The sequence below is a fragment of the Thermobia domestica genome, chromosome 3 (assembly GCF_964235325.1).
Source record: "Thermobia domestica chromosome 3, izTheDome1.hap1.1, whole genome shotgun sequence".
In the NCBI taxonomy this organism is placed as follows: domain Eukaryota; kingdom Metazoa; phylum Arthropoda; class Insecta; order Zygentoma; family Lepismatidae; genus Thermobia; species Thermobia domestica.
The window spans coordinates 219717147-219733909 of NC_137456.1; the positions used below are offsets into that span (position 1 = coordinate 219717147).

Below are 16763 nucleotides of genomic sequence, written 5' to 3' on the forward strand. Positions count from 1 at the left end.
ATGGACGGTTACCTTTGAAACTCTCGTTAGGGGGAAAGGGAAAAAAATCTTTAAATGTTTTGTACTTTTTCTCAAGAGTTCCTGATCGTTTTCCACCTCGGAAAAAAAGGAAATTTGGTAGCACAACGGTGTGTTGTATGTTTAGAGCTGAATGGCAGGAACTTCGCGCAGAATGTAAAGGCTGTTTGGAGTGGCGTATTTGGGGGCACTATTGGACTGAAGCCCTCTGCGAATTACTTGTTTATCTATCTATCTATCTATGCATCTATGTATGTATGTGTGTATGTATGTATGTATGTATGTATGTATGTATGTATGTATGTATCTATCTATCTATCTATCTATCTATCTATATATATATATATATATATATATATATATATATATATATATATATATATATAAATCTGCAAATGGAGATTTTGTGACCTGTGTAGTGCATATACTCTCGAAACAAAATTTTAAATACGCCACTCGCTGCATGAGACTGTATTGCAACTCAAAATCGCATTAGAACCCGACCTAGCTCCTTCTGAAAAATGGCTTCTAAATTATTAAAATCAATGTAGTAAAATGTAAACCATATGTTAGGAATAGGAAGGGAGCAACAAATCTTTGCCCAGCTGAAAATGTTGCCTTGAGCCGCTCCTGGAAACGGTCTAATAAAACAATGGTGCCCACCCCTTTTATGTCTATGACGCACCCCCCCCAATTGTCTATCCGTAGGTGTTCTTCCATGAAAATATCTTCTTTTCGATTAATTTACCCCCCTCATCAAACACATTTATATAGATTTTAATCCCCCCCAAATATTTCAATGACGCAGTTTGCGTCATAGCCCCCCCTTGTGGGCACCCCTGAATAAAAATTGATTTTCGTACGTCTTGCTGCTCAAGGCTGCCGAATTCACGTCCGGCGGAGAAGTAGTTTTGTTCTTTACTTACAATTTAAAGCATAAACTATTTAAATATTTTTATTGCGTGCCAATTGATACACAGATCAATTATAATTTCAGTGTGTTACGGCCATTGTGCTGTTCTGGCCTTCTCCAAAATGTCCGGCTTCTAGTTGGCCTCTAAAAGTGTTCAAAATGTATTATTTAACTTGGACAAATATAACATAAACAATATAACATAAACAATATAAACAATATAACATAAACAATCTATATATATAAAAGAGAACGCACAAATCCTTTGTGAACTCATCACGCTAATACGGCTGAACCAATTTCTTTCATTTTTGGGGGGTTGTTAGGATTTGGACCCTAGATGGTTTTTATCATACCACTTTAATTTTTAATTACCAGTGTCTTGAGATAATTGACCATTCAAGTGTCCATACGTACAAATCCTTTGTTATTAGTTCATCATAGGTAAAAATAAACGTATTTATATGCAACCCGCATGACCATGTGACTCGGCGGGTTAACATAAATGACAGGCGCTATAATGTTAACATTTACTGCAATTTGAAAGCGAAAAAGTAAAAATTATCTAAGTAACAAAGTTTATTGCGTTCCGGGGTGACCGCAGCGAAGCGGGGTGAACGCTGCTAGTATAACATAAACGCAAATTGAATGACAAAGCAAAGCATTTCATTGATAAAGTTTCTTTTAATTGTATATTGTATACTACCATAAGCTTTTATTTTTTGAGCATTATATTCATTAAATGTGTAATACTAATTAAATTGGGTCTTATTTTTACGTCCTTCTTTCCAGTTTTTAGTTACGTTTTTTATATTTTTAGGTGTTTTTATATTTCCTTTTTAGGCAATTTTTAGGTCCAACTTCGGAGCCCTAGTTAACTCATACACTCTAAGTTTCTTGACCGTCTCATATAGACTTGCTGTTGAAAGGGAGTTAAACTCAAAAACAAGTCAACTCAATTCTAAGTTTCTTCGGTGTCTTCATTTGATTAGTATGTATCCTAGGGATACTCCTCCGGGATCTCATTTCTCTTCTCCTCAGCCGCTTGACGTCTTCATCGAAGGCGATCGGGATGCAGGGCTAATTCAGCTGCTGACGTCCTTAGTTCGAACCCGGTCGTCACCGGACTATGAACTTCAATTCTCTATACGGTTGTGGGTACGTCCATCGAACCACTTAGAAACTACTTCCCAAATATCTGGAGAGCGTCGTGCAGGCTATCACCGTTGCAGACGTGAGAGTGACAGTTCACTATGCACCCGTCCAAGGACTATGAACATCGGACGTAGAAGGGCGCAAATAAACGGATGTGAGACAAAGACACATCAAAAGATTATAGATGAGATTGCTTCCTAATCTTCGTTTTTTATAACACTCTTAATTTCCATGTTTGACGTATTGTGTTTTCACTTTGACTGTTTGTTTCTCTCTGGAAAGTTTCCTTCTTAAAATGATGTTTTCTGTTTTTCACAAGTTCTAGAATAATTACGCTCACTGGATAGTCTTAGGTTTTTTTCTATCGTGTGGACTGTAATGTTTCAATAACATTAAACATTTTTTTTTGTTTAAAATTATAATTATATTGGCTTTATTGCACGCTATTCTCGCCTATAATTTCCGCAATGATAAATTATATTGTTCATCACTAGTCTGTCTACCCCTGTCTTTAATTTCACTCATTTGAGTACGTGTGTTTGAACCTTGGTTAGATATGGACAGGGGCTTATACTGAAGGCATAGGGCCTCAAAATGCCTTCTGTAACGACAAGATTGAAATTTAGGCTGTTTTGGGGCCACGATTGCACGTAATAAAAATAATTGGAAACCGGTTTGAAACCACATATTCCCCGAATCTATCTTGGAAAAGCTCAAGATAGCGATTGTCGTTTCAGCTCTTGCCGTGTCTTGCATTGTCCATTCTGTAGTGAAGGCCAAAACTCTTGCATGATGGTATAGGGTGAAGCTATCGGGAAGCATTTTCAGGTATCGCTCATAGTTAATTGCATTTTCAAATAAGAAAGTCCAATCAAGCCATGATTCGAAACTGCTATCTATATTGTAACATTTGATATTTGTGACATTTTATCGAGGCATATTTTTGGATTTCTGGTATGTCAAAAGCGAACACTTTCTTCTATTCAGGGATCATCAAAGCAGAAGTTAGTCTCACCCGAAAACCATATGTCAATATAAGTTAACACACTTCTATATTGAAATTTATTTCTGTTCTTATATTGTTTCAACATTTAATAAAACCCAAAAGTGTTAATAATTGAGTAACATTTACCCGAACTAAGTTTTAATTGTAATATACGCAGATAAAATTATTTTAGATTGTCAGAGCGGATTTAGACGCAATCGATGAACTATCGACTAGATTTTTACCATTCTGCAAATTTTCGGAAAGAAATATGCGTAAAATACTCCAATACATAAATTATTTATTGATTTTAGAAAGGATTAAGACTCGGAGATATTGTAGAACAGTTTCAGAAAATTTTGGAGTACCGAGAAAGTTAGTTAGATTAGCTAAAGTGTATTTAAACAAATCCTAAAGCAAGGTCCGAGATGGAAAATTCTTGTCCACGAGCTTTCACGTCCAGAACAGCCTGCAACAAGAAGATGCGTGGTCGTCATTATTATTCAACTTTGTCCTATAATACACTACAAGGAAAATCGAATATAATACACTGTAAGGAAAATCAAATGTAGGAACCAGGGCCTAGAGCTGAATGGTATTTACTAGGTTATGTCGTATGCTGATGATATTAATATAATAGGGGATGTTAGGAGAACAATGGAAAGAAATGCAGAGGTAGGCCTATCTTCGATGCTTGCAGAGACATGAATTTAGAGGTAAATGCAGAGATACTAAATATATGGGAGTTAGTTAGGATCGTAATACAGTAAATTATGGATGTGTGAAAATATGAAATAATACTTTCGATAAAGTGGATACTTTCAAATATCTACCTAAGTAGAATTAATATTAACGAACCAAAATCGTATTCACGACGAAATTAAATGTCAACTAAAAGCAGGGAATGTGTGTTATTATTGAGTTCAAAATTTATTGTTGTCGTGAATTCTGTCGAGGGATTTGAAATTTAAAATATATAAAATGATGATGATGCCTGTTGTTCTGTACGGTTGTAAAACGGGTTGCTTATTTTGAGGTAAGAAAGTACACTAAAAGTATTTAAGAACAAGAGCCTGAGACGATTATTCGCACCCAAGAGGAACGGGAATAGGCAACAGCGGAAACTTCATAACGAGGAACTACATGATTTGTACATTTACCTAACATTGTTAGGGTCATCAAATCTAGGAGGCTCGTGTGAGCAGGTCATATAGCCAGAATGGGAAAAAAGTAAGAATGTTTCAAAGTTTTAACTGGAAATCCAGTCGAAAAACTACCATTAGGAAGACCTAGTCACAGTTGGGAAGACAATATGAAGATGGATCTGGCAGAAATAGGAATCCAAAGTAGAAACTGGATCCAGTTTGCTAAGGATAGAGGTCAACTTCATTGAACCTCTGGATCCATAGGCGATATAGTTAGTTAAGTTTTAATTGTAATATTATGTATAAGAGTGATAGATTTATTGACGTTTATGACGCCTTATAGTCCAGTCAAATTAGACAATAAAAAGAGCTAAACCTAGAAAAAACTCATAACAAGCTGAAATTTTGCACATATCTTTGGGAAAGTATATATAAAACATTCTAAAAGTCCCTAATTATCCGGTGACGGGTTTGGACACCACATTAGAAAATGTCTGCCAAATAGTGGTTTTAAAGGTAATAACTGGTTCTAACTTTAATAGCTATAACTCACGATCTATCTGCACTATTGATGTTATTTTTACTTCATTCAAATAACAAAGGATTAGGCTTGCAGACCGTGTATCACGCTTACCAGTTTACTTCACATGCGGGAAGTAATGGATGGATTTCCTTTTAAAATACCATACATTTCCCTTCGTCATTGGTTTTCTTATATATTTACCTGGAAAAAATCGTAACAAGCTTACATTTTGCATATACCTTTTTAGAAGGTTATATAATAACATACGGAAAGACCTGAAATATCCGGTGACAGGTTTGGCTGCTATGTTGGAAAATGTCCACTAAATAATGTTTTTTAAAGGTGATAACTGATTCTCTTTTAAATAGCTATAACTCACGTTGTATTTGTACTATTGATGTTACTTTTAATTCATTTGAATAACAAAGAATATGCTTACAGACACGTACCACTCTACTACACACTTCACGAAAGTAATGGAGGTATTTAAAAAAAATCCCTAAACTCTCCCTTCTTCTGATTACTTTTTCTTAATCAGTTGGCAATCTCGTCCTCTGAGAGTAGCAATTAAATTTACATTAAATACACCATAATACACAATATAATCTCCAATTTTCATGGAAATCATAGTGATAGAATCGGAATATCAAATAAAATTTCCTTAAGTACTACTCACTGACTACACATAGAGCGAATAAGGCATTCTGTCAAGCTAAATTCCCCAACTATGTTTACTTTTTCAACGCCAGTTGTCACATCTCAAAAGAAGTTCCTTGCGAATCTGAAGAACAGATATAGATTTATTGAAAGACTTTCTAAGCTCCTCACGGCTGCTGACACCAGTGCTCTTGAAGCCTTTGGAGATGAAGATACCCTGATTGTGCGTACAGCAATAGAACTCTCTTTCTCAAACAGCCACATCCAGTATCAATTATAGGAGAAGATATTGACCTCTTTGTACACTTGGCGTCATTAGCAAGTGAGGAAATATAAAAACCAAGAAAGTTCTCTCGCTTTTTGTGGAAGTCTGTGTTCAATTGGTTCTTACACCGTGAGGTGAATGCGAATGAAGATGAAAGTAAGTTGTTGGTATGGGTATATCCAACATATTACCTGGTTGGAGCACTTCAGTTACACCTTGAACTTGCGTAAGAACAGAGTGAACATCGAACCTTTACAGGACATCATAAATGCGTGTATGCTGTTCGAGTTTAATCTGGGGTCAACCGCTGCTGCAGCGGGGCGGAAGATATGGCAGGCCTTTCGTGAGGGTGTTGTGACTACGCGGACAGTGCCGCGGTGGTTTAGAAAGTTTAAGGATGGTGAAGAAACACTCGAAGACACACCACGCTCCGGAAGACCAACACATGTACAAAATAAAGATCTTCAGGCAGCAATTGAGGCGAACAGTAGCCAGAGTACAGGTACAACTCAGTGTGAGTGGAAAAAACATTCGGCAGCTCCGCCATCAACTTGGGATGCAGTACAAGTTGAGTGGATGGGTCCCACGTGATTTGACCCCGGGCCAGAAAGCAACGCAAGCAGACACCTCTGTTGTTTTGCTGTCTCGTTTGAGGAAAGAGCCACGTCTGGACATGATGTTGTCATATGATGAGAAATCTATCCTGTACGAGGCTTCAGGGCCCCGTCATCATTGGTTAGCATCCCTGTTCCAAAGCAGCCGAAACAAGCACTACACCAGAATAAGGTTCTCCTATGTGTTTGGTGGACCCATCGTGCATTGGAAACTACCACCATCTGGTCCGAGGATTTGTGAAAATATATACTGTCAGCATTTCAGCCGTGTTCAAGAAAAACTCAAAACTCTGGAGCCAGTATTTCTGAATCTCAAAGGAGTCCTGATAGGACAACGGTAAGCTCTACTTGGCTAGGATATCCCGGGACACCATTCTACGCCTTGGATGGGAAGCACACATCCGTCATACTCCTCGGACATTGTGCCGTCCGATTATCACCTGTTCCATTCCTTGGACAATCACCTTAGGGCACGCCTAGTAGAGGTGCAAAATACACTAGATACCTTCTTCGATTCACGATTCACCATGTTCTACTGCGATGGAATCTATGGCCTACCAGAACGTTGGAAGAAATTCGTCAATGCTCATGGGGATTATTTTTAATCTTCCAGGTACGTTTCAGGTGACATATTAATACTCGAAGTTGGTGGATGAAGAAGCGACAGAACTTTCTTCGTTACCTTTATAGATGTTACATTTATTAAACCTGGCAGGGGAAAAGTTCCTTCCAAAGTCTTCAGTTCAAGAAAATATTATTTAACATTTTTATATGTTGTCACAGGTGTCATACATAATCAGACCCTTACCGCGAAGGAAAGTAAAAGGCGTACTATATGCTGAAGAAACGCAAAGACCTACAAAAACAAGTCGGCATTTTCAAAGATGAAATAAATCTTTGAGTTTTACGTCCCACAGTCATATCATTAAGGCTAAAGGAGACGGTAATGAGGAGAAATGAATGAAATGGTGGAATGAAGAAAGTGAGAGGAAACGGGAGAACTCCGAGGAAACCCATGCACACGGTGTTTGTCCACCACAAAGTTCACTTGGCGTGAGCTGGAATCGAACCACGGACCTCATGCACTAGAGGTGAACGCTCTGCCACTGAGCCACCATGGTCCCTTTACAACGATGAAAATGCGATCCCTGAATCCGTCACTGTTCCAGGTAAATTGTTTCTTCTTAATTTGTACGGTGCTGAAAGGTCAGTGCTTACCTTAGAGCAACTGCGTTATCAATCGTTCACAGAAGCTATTACGAAATATTCCGTCAGAAGTAAAATTCAATATGAAGCTTTGCCACCTACCAGTGCAGCAGCCCACCAGCTCTCATTTCGTGTTTACCATCAGGTGCAACTCTGGAAGGGTAACAAGCTATTCTCTACTTCCTGAGGATCGCAGAGGATTGAAACGTGTTTGGAACCAATCATGACAGTGAAAGCTTCAGCTCTGGACTCTCTATTTTGACTTATATATAGAGTCTTCCAAAAGTCCTGCAAAAAAGTAAAAAACTGTAAGTTTGTAACCATTTATTGTATTTGTACAAAACTTTTAGTGGACTTGTAAGAAAGTCTGAAAGTTTCTTTCCAAGGATTTTTTCAACGCCAAACCTCCAGCTGAACACCATTTACGTCCAAACATTGCTGAAATATTTTCGGGAATCCAAAAATGGCATTTCTTCCGTAATACTCCCAATCACATTACGTATCTTCTTCCGGAGGTCCTGAACATCTTTTGGTTTTGCTTGTGAACTTCTGTATCATTTTCTTACGAACGATATTGTGTAGCGTTCTCATTGACACTGGCAGCTCCAAGGATCTGCGTTTCAACGATTTCTTTGTACTTCGCAACACTCTTTCCTGCACGGACTGAATCACATCAACACTGGTTGTTGGCCGGTGTCCAAGAGACTTCTGGTAGTTAGGAACTTATCGTACCATCTCTTGATACTTGAACCCTCAGGAGGTTGTTTCTTATATTTTTGTCGGAGTTTTCTTCTCACCAAAACACTAGATTTTAACTCACAAAACCACTCCACACAGTGCGTTTTGAGTAGACGCCATCTTTGTCACGTGATTTGAGGTTAGGACGTCAACGTTTACATCCGCTCATTGTTGCCAACAAACCTTTTAATATTTCCACTAAACATTACAAACAAAATACAAAATTGTAAGTAGTACTTTCAAAGTTACAGCTTTTTACTTTTTTGCAGGACTTTTGGAAGACTGTATTGTAGCTACAAGATGGGATGTGAACGCGTATAAATAGGGCTGATATGTACCTCGTTGTGTGTAGATTGTAATGGCAGTGGTTGCACCAATTTCTATTATGAGGAAATCAATTCTTATGAAAATATGATCGTGGACATTATTGAAATGTAATAATCGGTATTGAAAATCCAGAGTGTATTTAGAAACGCTGTGTACTGAAAAAGATACTCTGTTCTTAATGAATTCTACAATTATGATTGCCTTTCATTTCGGATACATGTAAACATTGAAAAAGCCTTTTTAGTTGGAACTTGTAGACCTTGCACGTTATTAAATTTTTATTCCTTGTATCTAGGTAATTTTTCTATTGATAAATTACAGAGAATTTGGAGACTCGTAGATGAGTTTCCTAAGATTACGGTTAAAATAGCCTCCGTTAGAATCCTGATACACAAGTTGTATAAATATTTGTTATTTCTTTTCTATCATTATGATCCCAATGAAACATGGAAGTTATATTTTGAGTATTATGTTGTATTTAATATAAGTTAAATTGCTACTCTCGGAGGACGAGATTGTCAACTGATTAAGAGAAAGTAATCCGAAGAAGGGGAAAGTTTGGGGAATATTTTTTTAAAAATTCCTCCGTTACTTTCACCATGTGTAGTAGACTGGTAAGTGTCTGTAAGCGTAGTCCTTTCCTATTCAAATGAAGTAAAAATAGCATCAATAGTACAAATTCAACGTGAGTTATAGCCAGTGTCGGATTTACGTATAAGCTAAACAAGCTATAGCTTAGGGCCCCACTCTCTTGGGGGCCTAATAATCAAAGAAAACAATTGGTTGTACAATTTCAAAATGTAAGAAAAATAATAAAATGAAATCATTATATAGTAACAGTGCTTCGTATTGTGTAGAATCATATGACGTAAGTGATGGGGCAACTTCTGTTAGCCTGCTTCCTAAAAGTAACTAGTTTCTTCTTTTCTGTATAGTTTGCCTACGTTCATCTTGATACTTACGGGACCCCATTAGCTTCAATAGCTTAGGGTCCCGTCAATCCTAAATCCGACTCTGGTTATAGCTATTAAAGTGAGAACCTGTTGTTGCAATTAAAATTACGGTTTGACGGAAAGTTTCCAATATGGCGGCCAAATCTGTCACCAAGTATTTCAGGATTTTTAATATGTTGTTATACAGACCTTTCCCAAGATATGTGCAAAATTTCAGCTTATGATTTATTTCTGAGTTCATGTATAAGGAAACTGATCGGAAGAAGGGGAATTTTGGTGATTTTTAAAAATATATCTCTCTGTTACTTCCCACATGTGCAGTAAACTGGTAAGTTTGATGCATGGTGTGCAAGCCTAATCATTTTTTTATTCGAATGAAGTAAAAATAATATCAATAGTGTAGATAGAACGTGAGTTAGTGCTACTAAAGTGAAAACCATTTTTACTTTCAAAAAAGGACGGTTTGGCGGCCATTTTCCAATATGACGGCCAAACCCTCACTGGATGTTTCAGGACTTTTAGTGTGTTGTTATATTCACCTTCCCAAAGATATTTGCAGAATTTCAGCTTGTTATGATTTTATTTTCGGGTTAATGTACATATTGGCTGGAGTATTATCTGAATGTTATTTGTCTATCCTGGCAGCAGCGAATACTCCTGCAAGACTCTTGTGTTCTTAGTAACACTTGGTATAGTTTAGTCAATGGACGTTGTCTTCTGACTAAGAATTTTAAGATGGACGTGCATCATCCCGACATTCTTGTCTGTGAGTCCAGCGTTTTGTTTATTTTTGTATAAAAATTTTCAATCTCCCCCTCTGCTAGAAAAAATGCTCATAGGTATTCAGGCTCATGTAACTCCATCCGTTTCCATGTGTGTATAACTCTTACTGATGACTACGATCAGCAGGCAACGAAAGATCACACTAAAATATTAGCTTGTCATCTTTTCACCTCGAAATGAAAAAATGTAGTAAGCGCGGGTAGTGTGGTCAACATACCATATTTAATATACAGAGTAAGCTATTTCATATCTCAAGGTTGACGGTAGAATCCTTTTTACTTTACATATAAATTTAAAGTACGAAATGCCTAAATTTAGTGTTGTCCACAAAACTAGTTGTCAGTGACACCGTTCTAGTTATTGGTTTTAACCGTAAAGCAAGCGTATGCTTTCGTTTTGTCGAAAATAATGGGTTCCCTAGTAATGAAAAGGAAAAATCTGTGCAATAAACATTTATTTTCATATTATGGCAACAATCGTAAAGTAGTTATTCAAAAAATTAACTATTCCAATCTGTGAGCAACTTTTGTAGTAACACATTTTACTACTAAGTTTTCCTGAGTCGATTATTGATCAGATAGGATAGCTCTATATTAATAAATTAGTTCTTACAAAAAGGCATGTAAAACAGGGAGACCAGAAAGTTTTTTTCCCACTCGTGCTACATTTAATAGAACCTTTCCTCAGAATTTTACATGATCCACCCCTTGAAAGTTATTTCTGTCTTAAGTAAAATATATGTTGTTGTATACTCTGTGATTATGATTCTTATTATTTTTATAGAGAAATAGAAATCTTCGCACCCAAGGAAATCATCCCGTGCTTCGCGATGATATCGTGTACAAGGAGTAGCAGATTCGTGTTTTGTTGTCATCCTGTTCCATTTTCATCTCGTGAGCTTATTGGTAAGTGGATAGTATTCGGAACTATTTAATTTAGTTACCATTTATTAAACAACTGTTAATAAATGTATAGTAAAGAGTATATGCTGTAATTTGGGTGGCGCAATCGAGCAGAGCCATGGCCGAGGTATCAAGAATTCTTGAGTAAGCATGATCCTCAGAAAAGATCGTTGTGGAAGACTTTTCTAAAAATAATGTTTATTCAGATTCTGATTTCTTCCTTCCCGATTTAAACAACATTATGATTACCATTTCACACTTACCATAAAGCTAGTCGAACTTCACGTGTTTCGTCTTTTAACGTGTTCCAACATAGACACTTCGACACGTCCAACAAAGAAATTCGATATCAGATTCTGAATTTTCAAAAGATTAACTTTATATAGAACTCTTAAAGTCAATTGAATTCCTGGTGGTGCGTATTTTCAAATGAACTCTTTCATAGTTTTGATATCCTCATTGCCTCATTGTACAGCCACCAGCATAAGTATCTCCCCCCCCCCCTATGAGTTCTTTAATTCCATTATTGAGGTTCAAATCATTTGCAGTTTGTAATACACCTGGGCAGATGCAACCCAACTTACAAGAAACTTTCCTAGGCACTGTCAGCAGTTGGTAGCCCTAAGCTGGGTGTTTATGCAGTCATAATTGTAAAGTTGCTGCCTAAAGAAACAATTCTCCAATCTGAGATGAAAATCTATGGTTCGGATCGAGTTGTCCAATGAACACCATATATTAATCTCAGTATTGCTGTGTATATAATGTATTATTTCATTATATACTGTATGTTCAGAGAAATAAAAATATCGACTACGCATGTATCAGAAAATGCTTGAAAGTAGAGAAAACTATCAAATCTAGAACAACTGTTGGAAATAAGATTGTACATCATTGTCTCAACTGACAGACCTTTTCCAATTCTCCTCATTCCAACATCTTTTTCTGTCTGGGGAGGAGATCTTGCTTGTCACAGTAATTAGGGAAGGTCTCGCGGTGTTACTCTGACTTCATATCGGTATTATTCTCAATTAACTCCTTTCTGCATATGAAACAATTACACAAACGGAAAAATCCTCGATCACAAGAGCGTTTAAATTGCGAGCTTCAAAAGTTCAAAATTGAACAGATTTGCAAAACGTTTGAAGTAACTATTTTCTGAGAAACACGTTTAACTTTTTCGTGTGTTATTGCTTCTCATCTCTGTATGGAGAACTTTGAGCAAAGAAAATTCATCATCCACTATGTAAGAACTATTAAATTAATGTAAAAGTTATATTGCTCCAAATTGGATTTGAACTTATGAACGTTTACTAAAGCAGCGTCTGTAACACCTCGGCTATTCTTGCATTTGCGGCGAGTCTCCGTACTTGATAGTTGTCTTTATGAAATGAAGCTCGGAGAGAGAGAGAGAGAGAGAACGAAAAAATGTTTGAATGAAAAAGCAAACACAGTCACGTCTCGCTTTCCAAATGAAGATTTAAGTAGCCAAGTCCCTGATAGGACAACTCTTTTCAAGAAATCGTATGGGATACTAATAATCGAGCGGTGGTCGGTTATTTTGTACTTTACTTACTTTATTACAGCGAAACTTAGCAGAATATTCTCATCAACTTATTCTGTTACTTTAGTCAACAAGAATGAGGCATTAAGCTTTTAGCTTGTTCTAATTCTCGGTGACAAGTTGTTTTGTATTCAAGGTGTTAAATTACCAAAGTAATTTCTGCCAAGTAATGTTATGATAAATTGTTCTGCGTAGATCGTGTTATATTGAATCATTATAACTATTGTTATATTGGAAGCATATTTGTACTCATACATTGTGTATACAAAGGCGTCGTTAGCGGGGTATACTTCTGTTCAAAGAAACCTATAAACCTTTTCAGAGACTAAATCCATTAACGCGAACCTTGTGTCCATCACTGGTCCCAGAGTTCTGGGAAGAGGGAATTACTATATTACTCTCTTTTCTTTATTTAGACACTAGCTGCAGAAAGAACTTTTGACAACAGTAGCGAAGCGTGATGGGGAACTCAATCATCGTAAAGAACTCCTGAAACTTGAACATCGAGGTGTCAAAATGTGGTTTGAGACATTTTGATTTTATTTTCAAAACATGAAAATGTGATTAAATAGTTAAAAGTGTAATATTTGTTACCCACATACATTTCAGATTTAACGCTTGGGTGTTTAAGTTGGGGCTTATTGCCTATACTGCATCTTTTTGTTTTGTGCTTTTAGTTCCGAAACAAATAATTATAAGACGTCTCTTTTCAAAATCTCTAGAATTATCAGCGTCGTTTGGATGGTGTGAAATTAGAGTGAAATAAATGCAAATAACCATCAAATTAGAAAGTTATATGCCAAACGAATTTTATATCTAATAAAATACATTTATACTGCTAAAAATATTTTAACAAAAATATTTTATTATTTATACAATACTGACAAATTAAAATAATTACATTTTAGATTAAGTGCACTCACTGCTTTAAGGTAACTTTATTTTCTTTACTGTGACGAATATAGATATCCATCACTTACTGCAAAGCCAAGAGTTGTGCTCACTGCTTTATGAAGAAATTCTATTACCTTTACGCATTTTCTTAAATAATCGTGCGATATGAATTTTAAAAATATTTGGTAATTTACTAATGAAAAGGGATATGAACTTAACAAGTAAGAAACAAGGAATTTCTGCTGTGGCTAACATGTGAATGAAACGTTTGAGACAACCATTAAGAATATAAACTGATTATCCGACATTTAGAGAGTAATTACATTGGTCGGCAAAATGAAACTTTTTTTTTCGCTCCCACGAACGAAAATAGGTGATTCCTATAGGTTTCGAGCTCCTGAGTTCGAATCCGTAACCCGTTTTTCTCCAGGACGTACCAGTTCTCAGGGAGGAGGGGGGTGTTTCAATATCCGCCCAAAGATGCTATTTTCCACCCATAATAATTTGCACGTTATAATTTAAATATCAATATAAATTATGCAGATAAAATTGCATAAAAAGTTAAAGTTTAACACTTGCGTGTCACTTGATTTTCCTACTCCTCTTGTAATTACTAGAGGGTGTCTCGCGTGTCACATTCCAACAAAAGTCTGCCAACATATTCACACTCCATTTACCACTGTAGGGCCTCTCCATGGTAGCTATTTGCTGGTGAAACCTTTCCCCGTGTTCGTCAGAGACCTCCCCCAAGATGTGTATTTCAGAGAAAAAGTCCAGGTGGCAATGCAGGAAGTGTAACTTTAGGGACATATTACATCCCATGTTACGAAATAAAGTAATTCACCTGCCCACAATGTCTTTGTAATCAGGTGACTTATGATTCCTTAGAAAGTTACTGCACACTTCTCGAAAGGCCTCCCAAGCCTCATGTTCCACTTCATTAAGCTTAGAAGAAAATGTAGTATCCTTAAAAACGTCTCTGATTTGAGATTCCGTAAAACCACCTTGTTTCAGCTTGGCTTGCGAGTCTTGGGAATAGTTTTCTTAGATGATTAAATGCTTCACCGTCCCGGTTCAGGGCCTTGACGAAGACCTTCATGAGCCCTAATTTGATATGAAGGGGTGGTAAGAATATTTTCTCCGGATCCACAATACGTTCATTAGTCACGTTCATCTCCCCTGGGACCAGTTGCTTTCTTTGCGGCTATTTTGTGATGGTGTACTGATCTTTGGCTCGACTATCCCAAATGACTCAAGAAGCAGCAGTGCTTTGTGTAACCTCCTTGTAAACCGTTGAGGATGGCAATAACCTTAAGGTCAGCGCACCTGGAACTGTTCGTACTTTATTGTCTGCAATAGGTTTCGCATGTTCTCGTATGTTTCTTTCATATGTACAGCATGAGCAATAGAGATGGCTGGCTTTTCATTGCCATTGCGTAGTAACACTGCCTTGAGGCTTACCCTAGAGGAATTTACGAATAGCCTCCAATCTTCAGTGTTGTAGTTTAACTTAAGTTTTTACCATAAGCGATGGAATGTCATTGCAATACACCAAATCACCATCCTTTGTAAAATTAGGAACTAGGCTCACCTGCTTTTCCTATACATCGATATATTCACATCTTGGTTTAGTAGATTCCATTGTTGAAGTCGTGATGCAAGCAACAGGGCCTTAGGCTTTTGAAGGTTAAGTCTCTGATCAGATCATTCAGCTCTTCCTGACTTATCACATGTAGTTCATTAGTGTCAGGCACTGGAGCGTAATTGGGATCTGACTGTGAACTCGAAGATTGTGCAACATCCTCAAAAGCAGCAGGTTCTTCATCGAATGAAACACTGCACAGGGTGTATGAGTCTGGTGGTACGGGTACAGGCAGACAATCATCATGTTTCACAGGTCTCCTCGCAGAATCCAACTTAGGATACTGTATTTTATGCTTCATGTTTTCTGAGACATCTTTTATATTAGTCAGACAGAAGTAACAGTCTGAAACATGATCACGGGTCTCGCGCCAAACCATACGGCGAAAGGCATAGATTTATGTGTATCCTCTGAGAGTACGCGCACACGAGTTAAAACTTTGTTTCGGAGCCCAAACGCGATCCTGGTCGCCAATTTTACACCCGAAGTACAGATGGTAGGCTGTCTTCAGAAACGGTGACAATAGCCTACTTTCTCTCTTGAAAATTACTTCCCCACATATGTAGCAGAATGAATCGCGTTTTGTTTCACTCGACAACGTGATGTATGGCTTGGTGCCTTTTTTCAACAATCTGTCTGTCGTCTAGACAAACGGGAGCCGACGAATGATCGCAAGTTGATTACGAAACCTTTATCTGCCAATAACGCCTAGGCTTTAGTTTATGCAGTGTGGAACGACAATAAATCTTTGTAACCCAAAGGGAGGGGATACGTTTCCGGGGGGTCGTGAGCTAAAGAAAATAATGTTCCTGGGATATAGCCTAGTAACAGTTCTAGGATTAAGATAAAAATTCAGAATTATGCACTCCAAACACGGAAAACACATATTAAATACGAAAAATACGATTTTTCTGTCAATTATGGAAACTGCACCCCGCCCAAAGAAAAAAAACCTTACGTGCTGGAACTTTCTTGATGAGATATTCGTAATCGGCTTCTCGAAATCTATCCGGTACACCCTTCCACGCTCGTAAAAATTTAGAATTATGCACTCTAAACACGGAAAACACACATTAAATACGAAAAATACGATTTTTCTGTCAATTATGGAAACAGCACTTCGCCAAAAGAAACATTACGTGCTGGAACTTTCTCGATGACATATTCGTAATCATCGTCTCGAAATCTATCCGGTACACCCTTTCACCCTCGTAGGAGGATTTTCATGCCGACCAGTGTTATTAGCTGCAGTCTTTTTCGAAAAAAGAGCTGCAAGAAAAAGGAATCCTAGGTCTTTTCCGTTGAAATTCTCAACTTTCACTCAAACCTTCTTGAAGAGAAGTAGAATAAATTGAATCACTCAAGAAAATTAAGTGAGGCGTATATATTATTAAACATTCTAGTGAACACCTTATAGAATTGAAATTTTGCTTGACTGGAATGAATATGTGTTAATAAATAAAACAATAAAATTACATTTTC

The 16763-nt window shown here is 37.1% G+C and overlaps 1 protein-coding gene across 2 annotated transcripts in view; it reads left to right on the forward strand.

The window, feature by feature from the left end:
- The window catches only part of LOC145680969 (heat shock 70 kDa protein 4L-like), a 331629-nt gene that overhangs the window by 223736 nt on the left and 91130 nt on the right, over positions 1-16763 (forward strand). For both annotated transcript variants that reach the window (XM_081752187.1, XM_081752188.1), the window contains exon 8: positions 11066-11187. In XM_081752187.1, the coding sequence (XP_081608313.1) occupies positions 11066-11187 (122 nt within the window). The remainder of the gene's footprint in view (positions 1-11065; positions 11188-16763) is intronic.